The sequence below is a fragment of the Delphinapterus leucas genome, chromosome 15 (genome assembly GCF_059928025.1).
Source record: "Delphinapterus leucas isolate spDelLeu-1000000601 "Yukka" chromosome 15, BTC_Dleu_Yukka2, whole genome shotgun sequence".
Classification (NCBI taxonomy): Eukaryota; Metazoa; Chordata; class Mammalia; order Artiodactyla; family Monodontidae; genus Delphinapterus; species Delphinapterus leucas.
In genome coordinates this window covers 17,647,916-17,671,009 of record NC_143143.1, presented here as the reverse complement: position 1 = coordinate 17,671,009, position 23,094 = coordinate 17,647,916, and the positions used below count along the sequence as shown (strand labels likewise).

Sequence of the window (23,094 nt, the reverse complement as noted above, 5' to 3'; positions counted from 1 at the left end):
TGGCTCATGGCATCACCGCAAGAACACTAACTCCATAAGGTGAGCTGTTATTATCACCTTTACATACCAGAGGTTAAACAACTCGCCCAGCGTTGGAAATGGAGCCCAGGCCAAGCTCCTGGGCAAGAAGCCACACAGCCTCTGTGGAGCAGAACAAGTGTCCTCTGGGAACATTCCCTACCCCAGACCCCACCAAGGTCACACCTACATTCCTCCAGAACTTGGCACTGTGCCTTCAGGGTCACAAAGAGGGACTCGGCCAATACAGAAAGACAGAAAGTATCTGAGCAGTGCCTGGGAAAGATGCCAGAGGCGGTGCTGACGCCACAGGCCTGTGCCCCGAGGCCACGTACAGGGGCTGTGCCTGGCCAACATCCATCATTCCTCCAGCCCTGACTACTCAGCCAGGTCACGGGGGGGGGGGGGGGGGGGGGGTGTCACACGCGCTGCTGCGGGAGGAGCTAAGCTAAAGGCCATGGACTCAGGAGAGGACAGAACAGCTCTTTCTTCAGCAGGAAATGCCCTTCTTCTGTTGGGGCAATTAAAAAATGGGACTCAGGGCAGTGGACTGGCTGGGGTAGCACTGAGCAAACGGGACACTTCTCTGAGGAGTGAGAGCTGGTTCAATTCATTCTGAGAGGTCTTTTTTTTCTGGCCACCACTGTTACCTCCTCTTCTTTTAAAATAAATTTTAATTTAACCAACAAACCTCTTCTTGTTAATCAGAGTCTCTGCTTCCCAGAAGCCTATTGGAACCCAGGGTTCACTGCACACTTGGGCAGCAGGAAGTCTGCCGCCCTAACTTCTGAGCAACAGATAGTTTTGTTCCAAACCAGGCACCACAGATAGAAAACTTTTAGGCAGAGGAAATAATAGCAAAAAATAAGACCCCAGGGGACCAAACCACTTACGAGCCAACTTGCCCCATGAAAGCTCTCTCATCTGATGGGGCCAGCTGGGTTGTCCTCCTGAGCACTGAGGACGGGGCAGCCCAGGCCCTGGACCAGACGTGAGCACTAGGCCACATCAGGCCCGAGAGCAGACCCCTGGGCTGGGAGAGGCTGGCAGGCAGGCACACTGGGCCAGAGAGGTGTGTGAGGGGTTGCGTCCCAGCCTAGGGCTTTCACCTCAGTTGCCTGGGGAAGATGATCCCCTCGACACTCAGGTATGTGAGTGGAAAGACGGGAGCTGACAATGGCATTTCCACAGTGCGGTTAGTGAACAGCGCTGGGAAGTGCAGGGACAGAAGGACAGCGGTCTTTTATGTGGCAGACAGATTAGACAAAGAGTTCTCTCCATCTGTATGTCACATCACTACGTGCTAAAGTTCTGCTCCCTCAGGATCTCATCAGACCCTCACAAATGAACGCCAAGGGGAGCCAGTATGTGGTACAGTCTGTTTTCCAAAAGAGGAAACCAAGGGTCAGAGAGCGTAAGGACTTATCCAAGACCACAGGGCCGGTAAGTGACAAAGTCCAGGTCAGAAAGCAAACATCTGGCCTTCAGTCTGGCACAGTGACAAAAGGACCTGAGCATTCATTTAAAAAAAAAATTCTTACTCAGATATGCAACGAGGTCTGAGAATTATGTCAAAATGATATGGGGGTAAGTAATCAGGAGCACAGATAAAACAAGATTAGTCATGAGTTATCATTTTAACTGGGTGATGATGTGTACATGAGGCTGCGTTGTATTATTCTACCTTTCTTTCTCCATAATAAAAGGTTAAAAAAATATTTCGACACTCAACAACATAACTTGATGCCTTAACCCCCAAGAGTCTGAATCAAAAAAGAGAAAAATGGTAGCGTCTTGTAACAAAGGAGATTAGCTCAGGGCTCTGACTGTAAGCTAGATCCCAATGACACGCCACCAGTTTTCAAATTCTGGTGTAGGCTGGAGCCCTGCCATAAAGAGACACAGTGACTGCAGAGGCCACTCTGTCCCCTGACCCACCGGATAAGCGGTTGTGGTTTCCCAGAAGCTGGACTGCAAACAACTCAAGGGGCAGACTGTGTCACACACATTCTTCTGAGACTGAATATACAAACGGACAATAAACGTTATAGAAACAGGGCTCTGATCCACAATCTGCAGCACCCAGCCCAGGGAACCAACCCACCACCTAGAGTAACCAGCCCAGGAAGCCAGCCATAACCTCTGTAATAATTGGCTCAAAATGACCAGGTCTTGAGCTTCCCTGGTGGTGCAGTGGTTAAGAATCCGTCTGCCAATGCAGGGGACACGGGTTGGAGCCCTGGTCCGGGAAGATCCCACAGGCTACGGAGCAACTAAGCCCGTGCACCACAACTACTGAGCCTGTGCTCTAGAGTCTGGGAGCCACAACTACTGAGCCCGAGTGCCACAACTACTGAAGCCCGCACGCCTAGAGCCTGTGCTCCACAACAAGAGAAGTCACTGCAATGAGAAGCCCGCGCACCGCAATGGAGAGTAGCCCCTGCTCGCCACAACTAGAGAAAGCCCACGCACAGCAACGAAGACCCAAAGTGGCCAAAAATAAATAAAATAATCTATATTAAAAATACAAATGAACAGGTCTTGATTAATAACTGACAGCTTCCCTAATTTCTGTCCCTGCTTCCAACTTAGGACCAACCTGAGAAAGCCAGGTGTGCTCCCGCAACCAATCACAGCCTGTCCTGCTTCTAGACTGTCCGCCTCCAGCTTCCTGAGCCCACGGCCTCCTATCAGGGCACAGCTGAAGCCTTCCCTTTGTTCCTCTATACAGCTTTCCCACTCCTCTGCCTGCCAGCAAGTCTCCAAAACACAAGTCCCCCGTTAGAGCAAGCTCTGAATAAACAGCCATTGCCTGTTCTCATCTGAGTGGTCTTCACTTATGTCCACACTCTGTACACGTGGGACTTGGTTCAGCACCCTGTTCCCGGCAGGGGTGAGGAAGGTGGCTGAAAGGCACGAGCAGGCCTGTGGTGCCATCAGAAAGATGACTCCGGCCGCTTTCGTCCGGCTCACTGCAGCCCTCCTCTGAGTCCCCAGCACCTTGCCCCTGGAGTGTGACACAGCCTCCTCCAGCCTCCCAGCGTCCACCCTAGCCCCCCACCCGTCCTCCACATGCAGCCAGGGTGAAGCCAGATACCCGCACCACCACTGCCAACCTGGAAGCCACCAGTGGCTCCCGTGTGCACCCTCGCTCTACCCTCAGCCGCGCTGGCCTTCCTGTCACTCACACCCCCACTCAGCACCCGCACTCGTGATCTCCTTCCACGAGTATTTCTGAGAAAATCCCAGCGTGAGAAATGCAGCCTATGGTCTACATAACAATTCCTATCACCCTACCTACCAACATCCTGGATCTTCTGAGGTGAGTTCCCACCCCCACCCCCAGCCCCGGGACCTGAGAGTAGATGGTAGGGGGAGGGACATACAGGAAGGAAGGGGCAGCAAGGCGCATGCACTGGACGTGGAGCAGGAAGTGCTCTGTGCCAGGCACTTCACCTAAGTTCCTGTTTAACACTCATGACTTTTCCATGAGGTAGGTAAGATCTCCTCTATAAAACAGAAAGCAGAGACTCAGAAAGTGAAGAAAAACAAACTTTCCCAATCCCTGATTTGAACCTGTGTCTTCAAGAAATGGCTTCCCTATTCCTGCCAGTGGTGTGTGTGGTAATTCTGCTGAAGAATCCACTCCCAGCCCTCCCACACACCCACACACCCTCCCTTGTGGCTGGGAGCCAGTATGAAACACTTCCTGGAGCAAATGAAGGCCACGCTTTGGGAGAGCGTGGAGCACACAGAGGCCCCGGCTCAGCAGATCCGCACTGGCCTGGATGGACTGCTGGGGACCATCTACCCCCTGGGTTCCTGCGCCGCAGTCATCAAGGGCCGGCTGGAACTTGGACACAGTGAGTCCTTCAAGAGCCAGAGATGTGAAAGCCACAAGAGTTTGTTTCCTCGTGGCTGCAGAGCTTCCAGAACCCAAAGACTCTGGTCTGAGCACATCACAACTGCCTGTTATGAAATTCTGTATGTTGAAAAATTCATCCAGTTGCGTTTGAGATGTTACTTTTCATGCTAATTTTATGCCACTTTTCAGTTATGGTCACAAGCCTAATCCCCCTTGATTAACTGGAAAGGCAAGCAGGCTGACAGCAGTAAGCTTATTAACTGTTCTTCACGGCCAAAGGGGAGAAATGGACAATGAAATCATTAAAAGCAGGAGGAAGACTTATTTGGAGCCAGCATCTAATCATCGCTGAGTCCTCCTTGGAAAGAGAAGGTGCGTATAAACGTGACTGCAGATACAAGATAGAATACTAAACTGAAAGGTGGACAGCATCACTGCCTCACCACTAACACGTGCCACCCAACGATGAGTCTGAGCCCTGAGGCCTGCAGAGACAACAGCGCAGATGCGGTCATGTAAATCCGCAGGAGAAAAACAAAGCTAGGATGAGGGCAGATGAGAGGTTTGACAAGAACGGAAAATATCTATCATCCATAATGTTCCTCTGACACTGTGTTCCCTAATCTATTTTTGGTACATGCACTTCAGTTCACTGGTGTTTTGCCTGAACGTCATATTACTTATTCTGCTCGCTGAAATAATGTTAAGTCTTAATTTTTTAATCTAAGATTTCAGATATTCTACCTAATTTGTCCTGAGGACAAATTATATGTGACAACTAAATGTGACACATGACTCTGGGGTGGATCCTTTGCTAAAGAAGACAATATTGGGACAACTGGAGAAACACCAATGGGGTCTGTGGACTAGATGATAGTGATAGGTCAATGTTAATGTCAGATTTAATGGTTATCCTGCGGCTATTCAGGAGAATGTCTTTGCTAGAAGGAAACACACCCTAAAGAATGTAGGGGTGATGGAATTTCAGATTGCTAACCTACTCTTAAATGATTCAGGGGGGAAAAAGGTCTTTGTACTATTCTTACAACTCTCCTGTGAGTCTGGAACTATTTCAAATTAAAAAAATTAATTTAGGGCTTCCCTGGTGGCACAGTGGTTGAGAGTCCGCCTGCCGATGCAGGGGACACAGGTTCATGCCCCGGTCCGGGAAGATCCCACATGCCGCGGAGCGGCTGGGCCCGTGAGCCATGGCCGCTGAGCCTGCGTGTCCGGAGCCTGTGCTCCGCAACGGGAGAGGCCACAACAGTGAGAGGCCCGCGTACCGCAATAAATAAATAAATAAATTTAAAAAGCAACCCTAGGAGCTCCAGGCAAGGCAGGCCCTCAAAGAATCGGGCACTGACTCAGAAGGCATCACTGGGCAGTGCTGGGGCCCAGAGTCATTGTGTGAGAAGGGGCTACACAGCACACCAGACTCCCAGGGGGTTCTGCTTCCTGCTTTATAAGACGAGGAGGCTGGACCCAATGATCCCCTAAAACCCAACTTGTTCAACCAAACAGAACCAGAAAGACCAGCCCCAAAATAGTTTAACAAGGCGAGTAACTTTGAGAGACTCGTTGCTATGAAACTGTGGGCTGTGGCAACTTTCTGCTTCTGCCCAGTAAAGCCACATGATCAATGACACACATTCCAACCCAGAGTCAGGTTCAGGTTCAGGGCCCCCTCAAACCCCGAGCTGGGCAACACCATTCCCCGACAACATCATCAGGAATACCTACTTTCCAAGGGGACGTGGGCCTCCTTCGAAGGCTTCAAAATTCAGGCTTCCATGTTTGTTTTGTTTTTAGGAAATTGAACTAATGAATCTTCCCATAACTACTTGCCAACTCTCTTGGGAGTCAGACTTCACGGTACACGAAGGTTCAGCAGCCATTCAGAATGAAATCCAGTGCTACCGTGTCATCTATGACAAGAAAAAAGGACCTACTACCCAGACATCACTGGATCGGTTTTTCAGGAGGGTAGATAGAATTGAACCCAGCAAGGAATCAGAACCTGTGCCATCAACGTCAGGCATGAGTGACATTGCAGCTTGCCCTCCGTCTCCTATTGCTGACGATCCTTCAGCTCTACCATCTCCCACCTCCTCTCCCTCCTCCAGTCAGTAACTCTTCTTGCCTGTTCAGTCAACGCCAGCGCCTGTATGGCAGCTGTTGTACTGCACTGCTGTACTTTTCAAGGGACTGCACTGTAAGATTAAAAATGCTTTCTTTATTTTTTATGTATTATTTGTGTGAAAAGTATTACAAGCCTATTACAGTACAGTACTATATAGCCGATTGTGTTAGTTGGGTACCTAGGCTAACTTTGCTGGACTTACGAACAAACTGGACTTAAGAACGTGCTCTTGGAATGGAACTCATTTGTATGTAGGGGACTTACTGTAATTAAACAGTTAATCCCGCTAGGGGATTGTAAGTAAAGAAAAAAGTATTGGCGACCTCTGTAAGTTAATGATGACTCAAGAAAGCAGACTTGCTTAGCAACAAAACCATGCAACAGAAGTATGAGACACACCCCAAAACAATAAAACAATGGTGGCATGAGACCCACATCCTACCCATATCCTGACTCAGTAAGTTAATGATTCCTAGGACACACTCCTCTGCATGTACTAAAAACAAAAATATAAGGAAAAGGTGACATTATACCAAAACCTGAGATGATTTAGCATTTTTAGCATATGTTACTGCCTTTTTGCTCATTTCCATAGTGCCACGACAGTCCTGGCTTGACCAAGTAGGGACAAGAAAACTCCCCTGGCCAACCTGTAGGAGGAGCTGATGATGGAAGCCTGAAGTCTACTCTAGAATGAGGAAGAGGGTGGCCTTTACCCCCTCCCCACTTTTCCTTTGATTATAAAACTGTGGCCCACTAAGTTCTCGGCACATGGCACCCTCTTGCCCGTCCGCTACTTGTAACCTCACAAGCGTCCTATTCTAATAAATCACTTCTTATCTATCACTTTGCCTCTCACTGAATTCTTTCTGCACTGAGACATAAAGAACCGGAGCTCCTCGGAGACCTCCCTGAAACGCCACCTAGTGGTTTCAATTTGACTGAAATTGAGTTGAATCTATATATCATTTGGGGAAAGCTGACATCTTAGCGATACTGAATTTTCCAGCCCATGAACATGGCATGTCTCTCCATCTATTTAGATCTTCCTTAATTTCTCTCAGCAATATTTTGTGGTTTTCAGTTTACAGACCTTACAAATTTTTGTCAGATTTATTCCTAAGTACTTCATATTTTTGATGCTATTATAAATGGTGCTTTAAAAAAATTTTCAGTTTCTGATGATTCACTGCTAACACACAGAAATGCAACTGATTTTTGTATATCTTGTATCCTGCAACTTTACTAAACCCATTTATTAGTTCGAGTAGCTTTTTCAAAGATTCCATCACATTTTCTACGATGATCATGTCTGTGAATAGACACTTTTACGTCTTCCTTTCCAATGTGGATTTTTTTTTTTTTCCCTTGCCTGAGTGCACTGCCTAGAACCTCTAGTACAATGGTGAACAGAAATGATGAGAATGGACGTTCCTGTCTTGCTCCTGATATTAGGGGAAAAGTATTCAGTCTCTCACAATTAAATATGTTAGCAGTAGTTTTATATAGATCCCCTTTATTGGGTTAAGGAAGTTCCCTTCTTTTCCTACTTGCTGAGGGTTTTTTTTTTTTTTTTTTTTTGCGGTACGCGGGCCTCTCACTGTTGTGGCCTCTCCCGTTGCAGAGCACAGGCTCCGGACGCGCAGGCTCAGCGGCCATGGCTCACGGGCCCAGCCGCTCTGCGGCATGTGGGATCTTCCCGGACCGGGGCACGAACCCGTGTCCCCTGCATCGGCAGGCGGACTCTCAACCACTGCGCCACCAGGGAAGCCCGGTTTGTTTTTTTTAAATCAGAAATAGATGTTGGATTTTTCAACTCTGTGCAGACAGTTGTTGATTCCTCTCTCCTGCTCTAATGCCTGAGGTCCTGTTTATCTTGCTTACACCCTGCTCCTGAGGATCGCTTTCATTTTCTGTAAGAAACTTCTGCTTCATCATGCCAGGGTAGATGTTGGATTTTGTCAAATGCTTCTTCTGCACCTACTGAGATGATCATATGGTTTTGCTTTTTTAGTTTGTTAATGTGGTGAATTACACTGATTGATTTTCAAATGCTAAACCAACCCTGCATTCTTGGGGTAAACCCCACTTGGTCATATTACATCAGCCTTTTTATATATTGCTAAATGAGACTGGCAAAAATTGTGTTTAGAATTTTAGCATCTACATTCATGAGGGATCTTGGTCTTTAGTCTTCTCTCCTTGCGATGTCTTTGGTTTTAGTATCAGGATAACGCAAGCCTAACAGAATGAGTTGGGAAGCGTTCCGTCTCTTCAATTTTCTGGAAGAGTGAGGGTGGAATTGGTATTACTTCTTGCTTGAATGTTTGGTAGAATTCACCAGGGAAGCCATTTTGGGCCTGGAATAGGCACTATTCCCAGCCCCGTGTGAACATGCCACATTGTTTCCCTAATTCTTTCTTTCAACTGGTTCTTTCCTTAGCCTCAGGTAGTTCCCGTGCTGATCAGTTCCCAGCTGGATCCTTGATGGGGGTGGAGGGGCACTCTATAGATCTCTACTTTTCTCTCTGTGCATCTCTCTTCTCCAGTACAGTTCTCTGTCCTACAAACCCTAGCTGCTTTCATCTCCTTGAACTCTCAGCTCCATCTCAACTCAGAGTGTCTGTCTAGCTCTGCCTGGCTTCCCCTGTGCCATGGTCTGAAAGTACTCTCACAGCAGTGAGCGGAGGCAACTGTAGGGCGCACCCCAATTCTCCCTGTGGTGTAAGAAAGATACTTGCAGGTGGGAGGGAGGGAGACGCAAGAGGGAGGAGATATGGGGACATATGTATAGCTGATTCACTTTGTTATAAAGCAGAAACTAACACACCATTGTAAAGCAATTATACCCCAATAAAGATGTTAAAAAAAAAAAAAGAAAGAAAGAAAGATACTTGCTCTTTGTCCCTGGTTCCTGGCACAGAGCTCCTAAAACACTTGAAATTTCCTAAGTGATAAGGTGATAGGCACGTCTTTTGTTCTAATGAGATGACTCTTGGCAGGTCCCTAAACAACTTCAGGATGGGGGCTGGCTGCCAGAAAGACCAAGCCTTGATTACATGCCTGGAACTTTCGGCCCCATCCCACAACTCTGGGCAGAGGAGACTGAGCTAATCACCAACGGCCAATGATTTAATCAATCATGACTACGTGATAAAACCCCCATTAAAAAAATTCCTAAATGTTGAGATCTGGAGAGCTTCCGGGATGGTGAACACATCCAGGTGCTAGGAGGGTAGAGCACCCAGAGAGGGCACGGAGGCTCCAAACCACCCCTGCCCCCAACAGCCTGCCCTATGCATCTTATCCATATGGCTGTTCTTGAGTTGTATCCTTTATAGTAAACCAGCAAATGCAAGTGAAGTGTCTTCCTGAGTTCCATGAGCCATTCTACCAATGTATTGAACTCGAGGAGGGCATCATGAGAACCCTGATTTATAGCCAGTCAGAAGTATGGGTGGCCCAGGACTTGAGACTGGCATCGTAAGTAGGGGCAGTCTTGTGGGACTAAGCCCCTCACTGGTGGGATCTGACTCTAACTCCAGGTAGGTAGTGTCAGAACTGAACTGAGTTCTTGGACACTCAAGTTGGTGTCCAGAGAACTGGGGAGGTAGTGCTGGGAAAAAAAAATGCATATTTGGTGTCAAGAGGGAAAAACCCTCATGCCTACCTCTCAAGAGATCACTGTCCTTCACTGACTAATGACCGGTGTTGCATGTTTTTGTCCATTTTTTGATTGTTTCAGATAGGAAGGTAAATTAGTCCCTGTTACCCTATCTTGGTCTAAAGTGGAAATCCTCAAATCCAAGTCTTCTTAACCACCACTCCCCAGGCCTCCTGTACTTACTCCCATCAAGGGGGCTTATACTGGAATCGTCTGATTCCGTGTCTGATTCCATGTCTGACTCACGAAACCCAAGGAGAAGCAAGAGTTTATCTCTGTGTCAAGTTTATCTCTTGCACAGAGGCCTGGCCCACTGGAGAGTCTCAGGAAATGGTGCTGGATGGCCACATGCTTGTACACAAGCCCCGGTTCAAAATCTAAGGTGCTCCAATGCCAGGAAGAAAGGCCAAGGCTTTATACCAGGACATCAGAAAAAAAACTGAAATTCTTCACTAGCCAGAGATGTGGGAAGTTGGTCTTCCCCTAATGACAGTAAAAGGAGAGCCCAAGCAAGAGCCCAGAATAGGAAGTGCTTTGACAAAAGGGACAAATGCTCTGGAAAACTGAAACTTGCAGTTTCAAATACTCCTTTGTTTCATCATTCTCTGGGAACCTAAATATTTTTCTAGTTGGTAAAAGGGGAATTTCCTAGGAATCTCTTCAAAAGATAGGAGATTAATAATATTGGTCTTACAAGTTTTTACTTAATTTTAGATAATTTCATTCCATCATCCCTCAGTTTAAAAATCTCTCAAATAACATTAACACTTGGAAACAAGCTTTTCTCTCTCTCTCTCTTTTTTTTTAATGAACGATGGGAGAAAACATCTATAGTTCTATCCTGACTACCCTAGCCATAACCATATCTTGATGCACAGAAATGGTACATAAAGTGTGAAGAATAAATCAATTCCTAGACACATTTTACAGGACTTTCTTAAATTAGGTCATGACAACTTTAAAGGTCAAATAAAGGCAAAACCATTTTCATTCTTAGTGCCCAGGCATCATACAGCTCCTTCCAGTGAGCTCTGAAACTTCCCCTCAACAATAAAGCTCACACTCAGGACTCAGATGAGAAACTAAAAGGGAAAAGGAACTGTCACGTAGGTAAAATTAAGAAAAGCATGATTCTGCCCATCACTAAAGGACATTGAGGGCCAGGTTTAAAGTCCTGCTGCGTTTTTTTAAAGAGCAAGAGAAGGTAGCTTGACAGATGTAATATTCCCTTTCCATAAAGGAGGCTCTCACCAAAGACCCCAATCCACCACAGTACAGGCAGTTAGAGCAAACATATTTTCACCAGAAGGAGAGTCTCAAACACAGCAATAATTATGTCACTCTCCTGCTTCAAATCCTTCTAGAAGTCTGCAATATCCACAGAATTAAATTTTTTTAAAAAACCCATTACTATGGTGTACAATTATGAGTTCTTCATAACCTGTAAACCTACGCACCACAAGAACCTGTTCTCTTCCCACACGGCATATGTTCTTGTCCAGAGTTTCCCAAGGTTTGTAGATCAATTAAGTTTGGAGACAGAAGATTAAACAGAGTTTAAAAGGATTCCTTACTGTAGGGCCCCTCCAAGCTTTTAATTTGTTGATGCGCACCATCCAGCTCCCAGAATTTCCCGTGAACACCTCACTGGAGCAGCCGCTTCAAACCCTGCCTCTTCTCTGCATGCCACCCTCTTAAGTCTTCCTTCTTCTGCACATCAGGAAGATACTGCTTCTCTCCTCACTGTCTTCCCTCTTACTGCCCTCCCCCGCTCAGCTCCTAGGGATCTGGCTTCTGCCTCTGTCAGGCCACAGACTGCAGTTCTCAAAATGTGTCACCTCGTCTTGGGTCCCTTCACCGGTGCACCCAGGGCCCCTCCCACACCTTTCCCCACCCCTCTCGACTTAGCTGACTACTTCTTTTGAAAATTAAAAATACAGAAAGACAAAAACATAGAATAAAAAACAAATACTTAAATTCCTGTTAATCAATCAGAAGGTACTTTGTCTTTTTTTTAATAAAAGAACAAAACAGGGTAATGATGAAGTATCCTTTGATTTCTAGTGACAAAACGATCCCACGCCTCCCCTCCCCAAAGGCAAGCACACTTATGGTGTACTGCACATCCTTCTAGAATCCACTTTTATAGTTTTACACACAGATGTATGTATTCATGAACAATAAAGATCGTGAAGTTTTACAAAAACACTTAGCACAATGACATCATACAATGGGTGTAATTTATCAACTTTCTTTTTCACTCAAAAAGATCTACCCATACTGACAGTCAGTAAGATCTACCAACACTGACTTCACTCATCTATCAAAATGGATCCTCTTGCTTCTACTGCTACCTCCAGTTATTGAAACCAGGTCCTGTCTCTAAGTGCTCCACATGTGTTATCTTACTTACCCCTCCCAACAACCCACTGAGAAGATGCTCCCAATGCCCACAGCTGGCACAGGGCAGGGATGGCACTTCACCGATTTGGCCAAGTCCAAGGCTGTGCCCTTCACCCCTGTGCTAAGGTGCCCTCTTCCTATCAATAGCCAGTGCAGCGCCTTCCGTGCCAGGTGTTTTGTATGTATTATGTCTCTTAATCCTCTGAACCACCCCAGGTATGAAGTACAAATGATTATCCTCATTATAGAGATGAAGCAACTTGGACTGGAGAAGGTGCTAGAGCTTTGGTGTGAACCATGACTATCCAGCTTCAGAGTCCAAGTTCTTAGCCACTGGGCTAAATTTCAGATTTACTTTAAAAAAATAAAAAGTTGAAGATGAGATGAGAAAGGTGGGCTGGCATGAGATGGTGAGAGACTTGAACGCCCAGGTCGGCAGTATCAGTTGACTGGGTACGTGTATTAGTCCAGTGTCACTAGTCCCTGGTCACACGGTGGCCGAGCAGCCTGGGAACAGGGAAACAATACTCACGGTCATGGACCTTATAGCAGTGCTTCTGCAAGCGCTGGACGTCCCACTCCTCCAGCACGCCGTGGGTCATCAGCAGCTGCAGGAACCGCCGGTGGACATCAGTCATGACGCCCATTCTCCTCGTGCTGCCCTGCATGGATGGAGGAACTAAAAAAGAAGCAAAGGCAATCCAGTCATGTCTGAGCACCAAAAGCAACGTTCCACGGTCCGTTCCAATTTACATTAACAGATAAAAGTTTGTTATGGTTTTTAAAATCTAGTTCATCATGCTGAATAGTACAAAGATGAAAAGGACACGAGTCAGGGGTGAGGCAAATTAGTACTGGGCAGTGGTGAGAAGTATGGACTCTGGAAGCAGCCAGAAAGCCTGGATTCACAGGCCGCTCCACCACAGAGGTGTGTGAAACGGGGACACTTAACCTCCATATGCTTCAGTTTCTGATTTGTCAAGTGAGAATAGTGATAGAAACGTCTTCCCTAGAATTACTATGAGGATTAAATGAGTAAATACACATAAAAGCCTATAACACTATAAGTGGAGTATAACCTTTAAAAATTGTGAATCACTCTGTTGTACACCTGAAACTTACATAATATTGTGTATCAACTATACCTCAATAAAAAAATACATATAAGAGCCTGGTAACAGACTAGACACTAAAAAAAAATTTGAGCTATTTTTACTAGTAGACACTTCTGGGTCTGAAACTTGGCTCAGCCTCCTACCAGATCTATGGCCTGGGATAAATTTAGCTGAGGCCCCATTTCTCACTATAAAATCAGAATAACTTTCACTGCTTAGAGAACTACTAGTAAACACTTAATAAATGCTAGTTTCCTTCTCCTTTCCCAAACCACTAATAAAACAACTGTCACGCTAGGACTGCAGGGTGTTTTTCAACACCTGCTGCTCTCTACTAAAACGCTAACTTTCCACAAACCACAAAGATCAGAGCTGATAAAAGGACTGCACAAGCCCTGATCAAAAAGCCTTCCCCGGGCTTCCCTGGTGGCGCAGTGGTTGAGAGTCCGCCTGCCGATGCAGCGAACACGGGTTCGTGCCCCGGTCCGGGAAGATCCCACATGCCGCCGAGCGGCTGGGCCCGTGAGCCATGGCCGCTGAGCCTGCGCGTCCGGAGCCTGTGCTCCGCAACGGGAGAGGCCACGACAGTGAGAGGCCCGCGTACCGCAAAAAAAAAAAAAAAAAAAAAAAAAAAAGCCTACCCCTGCCACAGAGAGGTGGCGCAGTGCAGCGGCTAAGACCTCAGGGCGAGAACTAGACAGGTAGCTTTGAGACCTGTGCCTGCCAGACCCGCCTGACCTTAAGAATCACCTAACCTGCGTATTAAAAATGCAGACCCCCAGGTCTTTTCTGGAGGTTCTGACTGCAGAGGGGCTTGAAATTCTGAGGTTTTAACATCCACTTCAGGTGATGCCATGATCTTATAAGAAAGTCGCTGTTACCTTAAGCAAATATAACACAGACACATTTTTAGCTAATATGCTTAATCTCAGTCTTTTCTTCTATGAAATGGGGATAATACGATCTTTAAAGAATAAAATGCAGTTTAAATGAGATATGACTACCAAGGATTTGCCAAGAACTAGCTCTAGGAGATACTCAAAAAGGCTAGTTACTGTTCTTTTTAAATGGCATCATCAGCTGGGCCTCAGAGCTGGGAAGATGCACCATCTCATGACCGGCTTCTCTGACTGCCTGCTAGCTCTCCTCGAGAATATCTCACCAGCATCTCAACCTCAACCAATCCTAAACCAGACTCATCTCCTCCTTCCTCAACCCCTTCCTCCCCCGAGTCCTCTTCGAGAATCATCTGGTTTGGGTGTTACAGTCCACGCAGACATACAGACACCACAGACCTGAGCATCAAACACTGATCATCCTCTCCTCTGAGGCTGACTAGATCCAGCCAGTCCCCAAGTCCTGCCAAGTCTATTTCCTATCACTAGGATCAGGTACCTTCATTCATCCATTCTATTTTTAGGTACTGAGTACCCCTTATTTGCCAGTGATTGTTCCAGACACAAGAACAGAATACGCTGGGCTGAGGAATTTGGACTTTTACCCTAGAAACTCTGGAGATTCAGGCTTTCCAAACTAAGGGTATTTAAGTAGATGATAGAGCCAGGCTGTTAAACCAGATCAAAAACTTGTCAAATTGAATAATTAATAAAACCTAGCTATATGACATAGAAGTTACTTCTAAAACATAAGAATGCCAAAAAATTTACAGTAAAAGGATAGGAAAATATACACTCTGTGAACTAACCAAAAGACAGCTGATGTGGCTATATTAATATGACACAAAATAGACTTAAAGGCAAAAAGCATTACTAGAGATAAGGATGGTCCCCATAAAATGATAAAAAGGTTCAGTTCCAAAGAAGCCATAACAATTTAAAATATTTAAGCACATAATAACAGAACCTCAAAACAGTTAACAGACCTACAAAAATAAACATACAAATCCATAACCATAGTGGGAGATTCTAAGATATCCCTCTCCATCATTGATAAATGAACAAAAAAGTGTGTGTATAGAGAAGATTTGTAAAACACAACAAAAAGCTTAATCTGATGGACATGTATAAAACATTGTACTCAAGAGCTACAGAATACACAATCTTCAAGCATACCTGGAACAATTTTGCAAATTGCCACATATGGGTCAGAAAGCAAGTCTTAGCAAACTGTAAAAGACTGGTCTCATACAGAACATGTTCTCTGACTGCAATGCAATAAAGGTGGGAACCAGAAAACAGAAAGAAAAGTAGAAAAACTGTTTAAAATTTAAGAAACACACTCTTAAATAATCCTTTATCAAAGAGGAATTGTTAATGGAAATCAGAAAATATTTTGAACTGAAAATAAAATATTACACATAGAAATTGGTGGGAGGCAACTAAAACAGTAGAGAGAAATTAATAGCCTTAAATGTTTATATATAAATATATATATTTTTGGGGGGGGAGGGAGGCATGAAAATTAGTGAGTTAGACATCCATCTGAAGCTATAAATAACAGCAAATTAAATCCAAAGAATGCTAAAGAAAGAAAATAATAAAGACCAGAAATTAATGAAATCGAAAATAAGTGCATATCTGAAAAGATCAATAAAACCAAAATTATTCTTTGAAGACACTTAGTAAAAGTGACAAACCTCTGACAAGATTTTCCAAGAGAAAACTTATAAATAAATAATATTTGGAATGAAAAAGGGAAACTAATTGCAGACACAAACATTTTAAAAAGATATTATAGACAACTTAAAATAAGCTGTATTTTAAATATGTACAAAGTCATAGGAAATTCATTCAAAACTGACTAAAGATAATTTAAAAAGCTAAACAATTTCATAACCATTCAAGACATTTTATGGGAAATTTATCTTCCCACAAAGAACACTTCAGGTCCCAATGGATTTATCAAGAAATCCTACCAAACATTCTAGAAACAAATCATTTCAAATGTTACATAAACTATCCCAGAGCCAGAAAAAGAACAAACCATCCCCAAAGCATCTGATGAAGCTGACATAAGTTGGGCACTGAAACCTAACAAAGACTGCAAAAGAAGGTAAAATGAAAATCCGTTATCTTTCATGAACAAAGCAAAAATGTTAACACACGGAATCTAGCAATGTAAAAAGGACAATATATTGTGATCGTGTGGTTTATCCCAGCAATGGTTAAACATTTGAAAGTCCATCAAATGTCATATGTCATAAAAAGAAACAAAATTGAGTTATTTACAGTGAGCAGGATGGACCTAGAGTCTGTCATACAGAGTGAAGTAAGTCAGAAAGAAAAACAAATACCGTATGCTAACACATATATATGGAATCTAAAAAACAAACAAAAAAAATGGTCATGAAGAACCTAGGGGCAAGATGGGAATAAAGATGCAGACCTACTAGAGAATGGACTTGAGGACAAGGGGAGGGGGAAGGGTAAGCTGGGAAAAAGTGAGAGAATGGCATGTACATACATACACTACCAAATGTAAAATAGATAGCTAGTGGGAAGCAGCTGCATAGCACAGGGAGATGAGCTCGGTGCTTTGTGACCACCTAGAGGGGTGGGATAGGGAGGGTGGGAGGGAGACGCAAGAGGGAGGGGATATGGGGATATATGTATATGTATAACTGATTCACTCTGTTATAAAGCAGAAACTAACAAACCATTGTAAAGCAATTACACGCCAATAAAGATGTGAAAAAGGGCTTCCCTGGTGGCGCAGTGGTTGGGAGTCCGCCTGCCTATGCAGGGGACGCGGGTTCGTGCCCCGGTCCGGGGGGATCCCACGTGCCGCGGAGCGGCTGGGCCCGTGGGCCGTGGCCACTGGGCCGGCGCGTCCGGAGCCTGTGCTCCGCGGCGGGAGAGGCCACGGCAGTAAGAGGCCCGCGTACTGCAAAAAAAAAAAAGATGTTAAAAAAAAAAATGTCATATGTCAATAATATCTCAGTAAAGCTGTGGCGGGAGAGAAAAACCAATCAGTGTCAGCTACCACATTAATAGAAAGGAGAAAAAGCATACAATTATCTTAATAGATGCAGAAAATATAGTTGATAAAATTCAACATTTGTTCAGACTAAAAATTCTTTAACAAACTTGGAATAGAAGGAAACTTCTACAAAAACCCACAGCACACATAACACTTAAGGATGAAATGTTCAAAGCAATCATTTTAAAATCCAAACTGATCCAATGCAATTGAATCAATACAATTCCAATCAAAATCCTCACAGGCTTTGTGTACATGTCTGTGTATGACTTGACAAGATGGTTCTAAAATTTACATAGAAAATGTAAAGGCAAAGCAGCAAAGACATTCTTAGAGAAGATAAAGGCAAGAGGACTTGTCCTACCCGGTACCACGACTTATTATACAGGTAGAGTAATGAATAATGGGTGATAATGGTACAGAAATGGACAAATAAGGCCAATGGAACAGAACAGACAACTAAGAAATAGAAATGGGGCCCCACATACCACAAAAAAAAAAAAGAAATAGAAATGTATACATATATGGATACTTGGTATGTTGAAGAAATGGAACTCCAGATCAAAGCAGACTTTTCAATGAAAGGTGCCAGAACAACCCATTATTCATATGTGAAAAAAAATAAAACTAGACCCTTCCTTCACATTATGCACAAAACTCAATTCTTGAGGATTAAGGTCATAAGAAAGGAAACACAATAAAACTTTTAGACAACAATATAGGAGTATATCTTTATGACCCAAAGGTAGGGAAAGCAGAATTTCTTTAAAAGATATGAAAAGTACAAACCATAAAAGAATATACTGATAAATTCGATTTTGTTAAAATTAAGAACCTCTGTTCATCAAAAATACAGAAAGTGGGGGAGAGAGAGACAGAGACAGAGAGACAAAAGACAAGCTCAAACTGGAAGGTATCTGAAACACATTTAAGCCACACACAAAAGATTCAGAATATATAAAGAAATCTTACAAATCAGTAAGGGGAAGGCAATGTAAGAGAAAAGTGAGCAAGAGAAAATTTATGAAAAGAATGCACAAATGACTAATAAATACATAAAGAAATGTTCAATGTCATCAGGCAAATGAGTATTAAAACCATAGTGATTAATGTCTTACCCGTCACCAGAAAGGCATAAATTCTTAAGAATGGCTGAGGCTGAAACTTTCATCCACTGCTGGTAGAGTATAAGCCCTTATAACCACTTCAGACATTGATTTGATATCACTAAAAATCTGATATCCCCAGAAATCTACTATTAGGTATATACCTTACAGAAACTTCCACATTTACCCCAGGAAGTATGTTTATGAAGCATGATGTAATAGCAAAAATCTGGCAACAGTATAAGTGCCAATCAACTGAAGAACACCTACATAAAGTCTTTATAATCATACCATGGAATTCAAAACAGCAATGAAGTAGAGCTACTCATAGTAACATGGATGCATCTCATAAATGTAATGTTATGTGCAAAAATCAAGTCACACAAAATATATATTTGGATCCCATTTATATAAAATCTAAAAACTAGCAAAAACGTACACTGCATTCATGAGCAATACATAGATACTAAAAAGTACAAGGAAAAACAAGGGAATGATAACACAATATTTAGGGCAGTAGTTATCTTTAGGGAGGGAAGAAAATGATTCAGTGGTGGCTTTGAGGATATGACAATGTACTATTTCTTAACTTGGTGGTGTGTGGATGGTGTTCACTGTACTTTTGTTCTTCAAACTTATATCACACATTTTTATAGGTGGGTAACTTAATAAAAAAAAAGAAAATTATATAATTATGTTAAGGAACAGCCAAAATAAATGTTAATAAGAAGAAGGAGGTATAGAACAGTATACAATGCTATAATTTGGGGAAAAGGGGTGGGAAAATGAGGGTGAAAGATACATATAGGTTTGTTTATGCAGAGAAGTCAGTAGTCTCTACGAAAGGGGGGGTGTATCACCATTCAAATAATTTAAAAATAGAAATGTTTGTGGAATAAGCAAATCTCAAACATAACTAACTGTGCCAAGTGCTAGACACAGTATTAATGTTTCACATTCACAGCCTCATTTCATCCTCCCCAGAACCTTATGAGGAAAGCATTACTGACCCCATTTTACAGATGAGGAAACTGAGGCTGAGAGGGCACAAGGCGACACAGCGTTAGTGATGGAGACAGGGAAGTGACCATACAAAAGCAGGGTGAGGAACTGTGGCAGCCTCGGTCCGAATTGGTGAGAAATATGAGTGAACGATAAAATTATGATCCAGGTCCCTTATCTCGAAAGTTCTCAAAACTAATCTTTTAAGTTTCAAAACCTGATCTGACCTAAGGTGAGACTATTTATGGTTGTTGTTTACCCCCTTCGCGTAAATATGCACATATTTAGCTGTGAGAAAAGTAATGTATTTGATCACAAGACATTGCCCCAGACCCCGCTGAAGATATGACAGAACATATATGCGCCGTATTACCTTTCGAAAATCCGAGAAATTCGGGATTCTGAACACATCCAGCCTCAGGGCTTTAAAATAAGGGGCTGTGGACTTGTACAAAGTAATAAGTTCTGTACCCAAAATAGAGGGGAAGCACAGAGGCCGGCGAGACTAAGAGGGTGGTCAGTGAAGGCCCTATTTTACGTATTCAGTTTAGACAGAATTTTGTATTTTGCTTTTTCAACTAATATTATGATTTAAAGTATTTTTTCACCTAATATTACGTTTTTAAAATGTCTGTCTGCGTGTGATGGACGAACTTCCGGTCTACCTAGCTCTGCCGCCCCTCACGGGGCCTCAGTTTCCCCATCAGGAATTGAGAAGCCCCAGCCCCCGGGCCTCGGAGCCACACTGTGGCACAGCACGCGGACCGACCCCCAGGGCCTGACCCCCACCAGCCGTCCGCCCCTCGCCTTCCTGAGCGGCCCTCTTCCTCGCGCCCCCGCGCCCAATTACCCACCGCAGCGCCCAAGCGCAGCCCACACTGCCGGCGGCGAAGGCGAAAAGGCGGGCTCGGCCCCTCCCTCGGGGCGGGGCGAACGCGGAAGCGGCGCTCCCATTGGTGAATGTAGCAGATTTGTCCCTCCCACCGGGTGACTCACTTCCTGTCCTCCAGCCCGCGCCGTTGCCTTGGAGTCGCGGGATCCGTCCGTGAGGGCGGGAGTTAGCGCATCTAAGCGGCTCTCGGTACCTTACAGAAGAGGGCTTCCGCTTCTCGTCCTCCGCCTCCCGCTCCGCAGTGGCACTCCGCGGCCCAAAAGGGGGAAGAGCAAGAGTGCCGTATGTCCTCTTCAATGGGCGCGATTCCGTGGGCACAAGTTAGTGCCCCGTCCCGGGCCTCAGTTTTCCCATCTGTAGAACTGACAGTGTGGCCTCATGGTCAAGAAAGAGGCCTCTGTTGTCTTACAGCGTGTGCTAGAATCCTGACTGTCACTTACTAGTTGCCAGATCTTGGGCAAGTCATGGAGCTGCACTGAGCCTCAGGTTCTTCTTCTGTCTAGTAGGGATAATAATAGTCCCTATGAAATAGTGTGTTTGTGAGGTTTTAAGAGATAATGGCACATGGAAGTGCTGATTAAATGTTAGCTACTGTCCTACCTGGGCATTGTTGTGAGAAGTAAATGAAGTTATTAACAGAGGTGAATGGACTGTTTTGCGTCTCCAGGGCACTCATTTTACAAACGTTTGTATTCCAGTCCCTGGTCTGAGAGCTGGTCGTGCAGTCTAGCAGGGGCAACAGGTAACAGGTAACTAATTATAGACCAGTAGAAAGTGCAAGTGTCTATCCCTATGATGATATCTTCAAGTCCTACTTGGCCGGTTACCACTCCTGTGGTCTTGGGCAACTTCTCAGTCTCTCTGGACCTCAGTTTTCTCATCTACTGCGGGAGGAAACCAGCAGAGTACTGTGGTTAAAAACTTGAGCTCTGGAGCTGGACTGTCTGGATTTCAAACCTGGTTCTTAAACTCAGAATCTCTGAGACCCATGGCAAAGTACTGAAGCTCTCTGCCTGAGTTTGCTCCCTCTATAAAGCAGGATAATAATAGCACTTTGTTGATAGGATTGTTGTGAAGATTGAATGAGTTAATACATGCAAACCACTCAGAGGTGTGTCTGGCACATAGTAAATCCTCAATAAATGTGAACTTCCATTACTAATACAGTACCTTGTAAATTGTCCTAAGGGGCAGTCGAATAAGAAAAGAACAGCCCTAATGAGACCATCCATGTTTTATTTACTCTGCACAGTTTTGGCAAACTTTCAATTCATAACCTATATTTAAAGTTGAGGCATTTCACGTAAAACCCTAGGGTATCTGACAGCTCTTGAAAAATGGGGCACTGTAGTGACAATCAGCCAGCGTTCTCCCATGGCAGTGCTTGTTCGGAGCTTGGTAGAGACTACACCCCTTCGTAATGAATTGTGTGTTTTCCTGGTGTGTGGAGGGATAAAAACTGAGGACCACGAGTAGAAAACGCTGGGGACATTTCAGGATCAAAGGGACAAGAAAGAAGGTAGAAAGACAAGAAAGAGATTCAAAACAGAGTGGTATCAGGGGCAAAATAGGTAGGAGAGAGTTTTGAGAAGCAGGGAGTGGTCGGGATCTTCAGCGCTCTGGACAGGGCAAGAAAGATGTGACCCGAGTTTAGAGTTTGATGGCCAGTTAGAGCCCATAGAGAGAGGAAGAAGCTAGCTTGGCCTCCAATAAGAGTGGATGCACGGAAGCTGAGGTCGGGGGTGCTGACTACTTTTAGGAAGGATGGTTTGGGAAAGGGAGACACAGGAGCAGAGAGGAAAAGTAGAATAAAAACAGGGGAGACAGGAGAGGATGGAGTCAAGGACATACAGAGACAGGATTACTTTTATCTTAAGGAGGAAGAGAGATGCTCTGAAACAGAAGGAAAGGAAGTGAAAATGTTTAAATAAAGGCTCACCCCTGATGTCTTCTATTTTCTCCATAAATTAGCAAACTATCATTCTGCTGAATAAAGGGGCTGGGGAGATGCTAGGGGACTTGAGGGGAGTCAAAAGGTTTGGAACAGAGGCCGAAGTGAGTGCAAAAGTGAGGTTCCAGCGAAGGTTGAAACCTTAAATGTGTAGACAGGACAGTCGCTTACCCGATTTCCCCCCCCCCCCCCCCCCCCGCACACACACAACCTCCCGTTCGCGTGTCAGCGGCCTCAGAGCAGAAACTTAGTGTGGATTTATCCTGGGGTGGGTCTTGGCTGGGCATATGCCACTGACTCTAGAAGGCAAAGCAACTGGAGGCATTGGTGGGAAGGCCTTTGAAATGATCCAGCATGGTGGGCAGGCAGAGGGAGGGAGGAGGGAAAGTGCTGAGAAATTGACATGGAGGATACTGCGACCAGAGGCCTCAGTGAGGCAGGCTGGGTTCAGGAGGAGCAAGCAGTGACTGAGGGTTAGAGTTCGTGATGAGGGAGTGAGTAACCCACCACAGGGTGACTGTCCTGTCTCAGCACAACTCCATCCTCAGAAGACAGCCCATTCTCTGCTTGACTCAGTGAGTATCTATCTAATAGGACCTTTGCGTTGTCAGGCATTGGACTGTCTGCTACAGGACAACTCTGACAGTTCAAGCATTTCTTCTGAAAGTTGACCCTAAAAGATACAAGAGCTACATGTCTGTAAATGTGTTGCATCAAAGGGGGGTAACTGAGGGCTTGGCTAAAGAGGAAGCTTGGGGCCACATCATAGGCTAAGGCAGTGGGTCTTTAACCCGAGGACCACAGAAGCTATCAGAGAGGAAGTGATGAAATCCATTTTGTACTTTAGACAAAGAATGTTAGCACATCTGTTCGTTTCAAACACAGTTGAAACATTTACAGAAATTGACTATGCACTGGCCCAGCAAAGGAAGCTTAAATTCCAAAGAATCTACAGACTGTACTTACAAACCGCAACAAAGTAAAATTAAAAATCAACAA

At 44.6% G+C, this 23,094-nt stretch overlaps 1 protein-coding gene and 1 long non-coding RNA gene across 3 annotated transcripts in view; one reads left to right on the top strand and one right to left on the bottom strand.

Moving 5' to 3' along the window:
* The window catches only part of NSMCE1 (NSE1 component of SMC5/6 complex), a 32,985-nt gene extending 12,764 nt beyond the window's left edge, over positions 1-20,221 (bottom strand). Inside the window, exons 1-2 of one of the 2 annotated variants that reach the window (XM_022588479.3) lie at positions 20,107-20,221; positions 12,623-12,769 (exon numbers count right to left, since the gene is read on the bottom strand). In XM_022588479.3, the coding sequence (XP_022444187.3) occupies positions 12,623-12,769; positions 20,107-20,206 (247 nt within the window). In that variant the 5' untranslated portion in view covers positions 20,207-20,221. Of the gene's footprint in view, positions 1-12,622; positions 12,770-19,625; positions 19,936-20,106 lie in introns of those variants that run through there. The other variant, XM_022588480.3, reaches the window with a different exon arrangement.
* Positions 445-7,387, top strand: LOC149747401 (uncharacterized). Its single transcript, XR_016387791.1, has 2 exons — positions 445-4,255; positions 5,693-7,387. It is a non-coding gene; the product is annotated as an uncharacterized LOC149747401 (long non-coding RNA).
* Positions 20,222-23,094: the final 2,873 nt, after the last annotated feature.